This window comes from Metopolophium dirhodum, chromosome 5 (assembly GCF_019925205.1).
Source record: "Metopolophium dirhodum isolate CAU chromosome 5, ASM1992520v1, whole genome shotgun sequence".
NCBI lineage: Eukaryota > Metazoa > Arthropoda > Insecta > Hemiptera > Aphididae > Metopolophium > Metopolophium dirhodum.
In genome coordinates this window covers 30,456,806-30,462,805 of record NC_083564.1, presented here as the reverse complement: position 1 = coordinate 30,462,805, position 6,000 = coordinate 30,456,806, and the positions used below count along the sequence as shown (strand labels likewise).

At 33.5% G+C, this 6,000-nt stretch overlaps 1 protein-coding gene across 1 annotated transcript; it reads left to right on the top strand.

Annotated features, from left to right (window-relative positions):
* The first annotated feature begins 318 nt into the window (after nt 1-318).
* On the top strand, nt 319-2,541 carry LOC132945691 (uncharacterized). Its single transcript, XM_061015455.1, has 4 exons — nt 319-834; nt 966-1,470; nt 1,552-2,084; nt 2,476-2,541. The coding sequence occupies exons 1-4, from the start codon at nt 355-357 to the stop codon at nt 2,539-2,541; spliced, it is 1,584 nt and encodes a 527-aa protein (XP_060871438.1). The 5' UTR covers nt 319-354.
* The last annotated feature ends 3,459 nt before the right edge of the window (nt 2,542-6,000 follow it).

The following is a 6,000-nucleotide window of genomic DNA, read 5'->3' as shown; positions in this document are numbered from 1 at the left end:
TCTATTATATAAAAATAAGTCCGGTTTTCCTCCCTGACGCTATAACTCCAGAACGCACGAACCGATTTCCACGGTTTTGCATTCGTTGGAAAGGTCTTGGGCTCCGTGAGGTTTATAGCAAAGAAAATTCTGGAAAATTCAGGAAAAATTCAACAGAAAAGTGGGGAAATCGTTTTTCACATACAGCGCCATCTATTATACATAGCATGTACTTCAAACCAATAGCAACGGTGCGTGATAAAGTGTTTGACAGATAGTCATTATTCTCTGCTCAGTTAATTTCATTTAAGCACAGTGTAAATTATGTGGATCGTGCATTTGAAGTTAAATTCAACACTCTGTCCATAGTCCAAAATGCCTAGAGAACGACGTGCGAACATCGGCCGCCGCACAAGACATGCAAGCCAGCAACAAGTCTATTCAAGGAACTTAAGAGAAGAAAGACAAAATATAATAAGAGAAAATGACCGATTGAGACATCGCGTGAGCACACGAAGATCATTGGCATCATACAATCGCTTGGCATTCCAATATGATCCCACTGCGAACTACAGTGATGATGAAAATTTGGATATTGGACGAATGACGACTATATGCCGATATTGCAATGCGTTAAAGTTCAAAAGAGAAACGGTTGGATTGTGCTGCGCAAGTGGAAAAGTCAAACTGGATCCATTACTTACACCACCACAGCCACTGAAAACATTGTTTGATGGAAGTGATCCCGATTCCAGCCATTTTCTTCAACACATCCTTGAATACAATAACTGCTTTCGCATGACTTCCTTTGGAGCTAATATCATTCGAGAAGGCGGCTTCATGCCGACTTGCAAGGTAAAAGATACAACACCCATAACCAACACATAATTGCAACACATAACAACTTCATATACACCACACACTACACCATCACACGATTTACAATGTATTCATGAACAAATTTTAATGATTATTTGCAATTACAGATACAAGGTCAAATATATCATTTGCATGGTTCAATGGTGCCAACCACACCAGATGAACCGCATCAATTTCTGCAAATATATTTCATTTCGTCGATGGTGGATCAGCTGAACGTGCGGTGCAATATACAGGGAGCACAACAGTTAAAGAGACGAATTATTGAACAGTTGCAAGCATTTTTTCACGGTAATAATGCTGTGGTTAATATGTTCAAAACAGCATTGGAACGAATGCCATCGGATACGCACAAATTTGTCATAAGAGCGGATTGTACTCCAACAGGTGAACATGTGCGAAGATTCAATGCACCCACCGTTAATGATGTTGCTGCAATTATTGTTGGCGATCCAACTAAATCACGAGACATTGTCGTTCAGCGAAGAAGCAATATCATGCATCGTGTAAACGAGACACATCGTTTGTACGATGCGTTACAATATCCAATCATTTATTGGCAAGGGCAAGACGGATACGACATCACGTTGAAGATGGTCGATCCAATTACAGGTACAATATTCACACACTAATTATTTCCATTATTACTTTTATTGGTTTCCATTAACAATTCATTTAATTTTGCATTTTCAGGAGTATCAACGAATAATAAAAATCTAAGCGCAATGAATTACTATGCGTATCGTATGATGATTCGTACACATGAGGAGAATGTCATTCTGAAGTGCGGTCGGCTATTCCAGCAATTCGCTGTCGACATGTATGTCAAAGTCGAGACCGAACGTTTAGCGTTCATCAGATTCAATCAGCCAAAGCTACGATCTGAGGACTATATACACTTGCGTGATGCTATTCATTCAGATGGTGATGTTCAGAATATTGGACGACTGACGGTTCTCCCATCAACTTATATCGGAAGCCCACGCCACATGCACGAATACGCTCAAGACGCTATGACGTACGTGCGAAATTATGGAACTCCGGATTTATTTATTACGGTCACATGCAATCCGAAGTGGACGGAAATTGAACGCGAGTTGGAACCTGGTCAAAAACCGCAAGATCGCCATGACATAATCAAATTTTTTTTCTTTATCTTTAAATCACCAAACGAAATGTTACATAAAACGAATCTGGTGGCGAAACGGAGTTCGCCGGGTCTGCTAGTAGTATATAAATATAATGCAATAAATAATCTTAAAAAACGCATTCAAAACATCATAATATGTCAAAAATGCAGTAAATTACGAGTTCCAAAAAATGCATTAAAAAATAATAATTTAAAAAGAATCATAAACAAATGAGTTTTGTTGAGAAGAAAAACCTATATTTTTCATTATTTTAATTGGTTGACAAAGACTTATAAGATGAAAATTATAAAATAGTTATTAAAATCTGTGTAAAAAATGTTTTATTGACCGAAATAAATCGAACAAAGTAGTAAAAACTAAAACGAGGGAAATTTCCTAAAAAGATAAAAAACCAACTTAAAAAATACCTAGTAAAAGTTATATGAAATTGAATCCGTTGGTGCTTTGATCCAAATTTTGCGTTCAGAAAGCTATGTTGTACAATAAGATTAAGATAATGCATTTTCCTGGAAATCCACAGTCATCACAATGAAACAAAAAAGAAAATTCATAGGCGGAGACAGACACACCATGTATAACATGATGATGTGTGCTTGTACCACTTAGGCCTTATATATTTGTATGTAATCGTATTGTGGTTAACGCCCGCCAACAACAGCTGATGATGTAGGCGTACAGCGATAATATAGTCTGCCCGATTAACCTAGTTTGTGTTTCCGCAACATCGTATGCGAAACTTCTATACATATGATATTCTTTTATTATAATTACTATTCGGTTTATACAGTGCTATTACGATTGCAGTGTATAACATTCGTTCATTTGCATATATATTTATTGTATACTTTATCACTTTATTTTTTATACTCAGCACTGAAAGAGTTTGGAAAAATATTTTTAATATTTTAGATTTACGAATCTTGTACAAAAAAAAAATGTTATTTATAACAGGTAGATTTACAATATAAATAATCTGACTGAATATTTAAATGTTTGAATAATAAATATTTTGATTTTTGAAAGAACAAAAATCCACGATTTTCCACAAAGAACTTGTGTTTCCAATAAACATAAATACAAATACGTATGAAATTCAACAGCTATTCACCACGGATTAGCATGGGGTTGCTTTAGACTGCCTATCGGAATATTTAGGACATCCTGCAATGGAAAAATTGGTTAAATATAAACGTTTAATATACTAAATTGAATATGATGTGAAAAGTTTTAAGTCTACAAAATGAATTCCAAATGTTCGTAATTTTGATCCTATTTTGTACCTATTCACCACAAAACAAAAAATTAAAAGATTTTATGGTATTATATTATTTACTATGAAATTTCAATCACGTCAATTCGAGCGATGGAGGAAGATTTTTTTATAGCATCTAAGTATTCAAAATTGTTTGAAAATGTTACTCGATTTCTGTCTATACTCTATATGCCTACCTCCATAGGATGTGTAGCTATGTGTAAGCGCCATTGTATACACAATTCACCAATAACAATATGTAAAACTGTTTTGTTTTCCGGGGGTTCTTTTTTTCCAAAAATTTGCAAATTTGCACACGCACGTGCCATCGCCCTCACGTACATGTCATACACATATACGAAATATAATATGTTTTATTTCCGACGATTTTTCGTTCGCCTCAACGCTCATTCCGCGGCGGCGTGCGCGTATCGCGGGTTATGTCGTCGCGATCAAATTTGCATAATATTTTTTTCCCCTCTCTCTCTGTGAATATACAATATATGAATTTACAATAGCAATAATATGCTCGTACCTTACACGACGTGACGTATTTTAGGTATCATATTATTAATATATATCGTATATTTTTTAAACACTATTATTCCTCGGCAGTGAAGCGACCGTGTACGACGACGACTCGCGGACGACGATACGAGACACGTGCGGTACGACGAGCAATAATTAGAGACAGCAAGCAGCAACAGCTGCTGTTTAATAATATATTATGATATTATAGTCTCTGCTGATATTATTCTACCCGCTGCAGTGGCGTGTTCGCCACTGATATATCGGTTCAGTGATACTTTTTTTACCATATAATTATATATTGTGTACGACTCGTAGCATGCTTACCTGCACACACACACACACACACACACAGACGCATATTTAATATATAGGTAAATGGATGTGGTGAACCAACCAGGTTGGGTCCTCGGACTCCCCCCCCCCCTCTACATCGGAAATCGTAAATAATTTAAAATAATTTATTATGTTTATTTATCTAGAATATAATATTACATCGACTATATAGTATATAATAACGGTTTTACGATTCGTATAGAACGATATTGTTCTGTATTTACAACATTTTTTATGTGAAATGTATATACGTTTAATTTAGTACAATATTGTGAATACTTTTTTTTTTTTAATTGATTTTATTTAGTGATTCCAAATTTCAATGTTTGAATTATTATCAATATGTTTTTGTTAAATATTTGAAACTATTATATAATTTAATATCTAATAATTATATAATACCTATGCATACCTACGTTACGTGGAAGTTGTGGTAATTATACAATTATAAATTACAAAACAATTAGCAAATTAATTACAAGTTCAATAGAATTTAAAACCTATTAATTATACCAAACTAGTAAAAACAACCATTTTGTAAATTTAATTAAATTAACAAATATAATACTATCGGTAAAATTTACGAATCTCAGCAGTACGTCCTTAATAATATAATATAATATGATAACGTATTATGGTGATTTTTGAATTCACTATCGATAGAGATATCAGTTGTGGCATGATATGATATCGATTATACTAATAATTAGAACCACCCTGCACAAACTTAAAGCACAAAGTTCTGTGCTGAAAGTCCTAACTGATAATAAGAAATCACAACAATATAATATTATAGTTTTCCATCAAAATACAAAATTATAAAAATAATCCAAAAATTGCATTCATGGGTAGGTTTAACTAATATTACCGGTGACATATTTATTACTGCAGGCATAATATACTATTTAAATAACTATATCGCTTGTATTGTGATCTGTAAAAGTTATTTTAAAATATTTTGGTACCAACAATTATTATAAAAAAATATTAAATTACGTGCCTGCATTCCCGTCTATCATAGGTAGTATAAAATATTAAAACATAAACGCATAATATTATGCTAAATAGAAAAAATAGATGAAAGTATTTAAATACTGTAATTATTATGATAATAATAAATATTTTACTAGCGTAAGACTGCGTAGATCAGTGAGCTTGAGGTAGTCTTATAACTAATGAACATTTAGTATTACATATTTTAATTTACTTATTATTTACGACTTGTGTATAATTGAAAGATAATTTCAGTTGAAAAAAAACTAAAATGAGTAGGTACTAATTTGATTGAAAGGGGGTTGTTGTGATGGGTAATTGGAAAAAATTCCTCAGAATAATATAAATTATGGAAATAATGTGATAGGCACGTTAAATGTAATTAAATATTGTGTTTCGTATATTATGATTTTGAATTATTTTTAGTTTAGTTAATATAAAGAAGTGTTTAACATGATGAAAGTTAAACCATCATTTTCTTCTCACTTGCGTGCGTATCAAAAACATGTGGGTCATTTTTTAAAAGGCATTAATTCATTTAAAACGCATTTCTGGTCATTTTAGAGCATTTGTTGATTGTTTTAGGGCACTCAATCCGGGCCCAAATTATCATCGAGTAAGCATTTATATTATAAATCGATTAACTTTTATAATGGGATTTTTTTTCTCGATAATTTTGTTCCGCGATTCGTGCTGGTGCGGTAGGTAGGTAGTCTATATAGAAATTTTCTGGGCATCACCAAAAACAAAATGCTTTACGCCGCTGCATGTGTGTGATAATAATATTATATAACACTATCGCAGTGCAAATACCACGCGGCGGGGCGCGTCCGGGGCGATTCAATTATTATTATTTACCATACCGGCGGCGGCGGCAGAGGG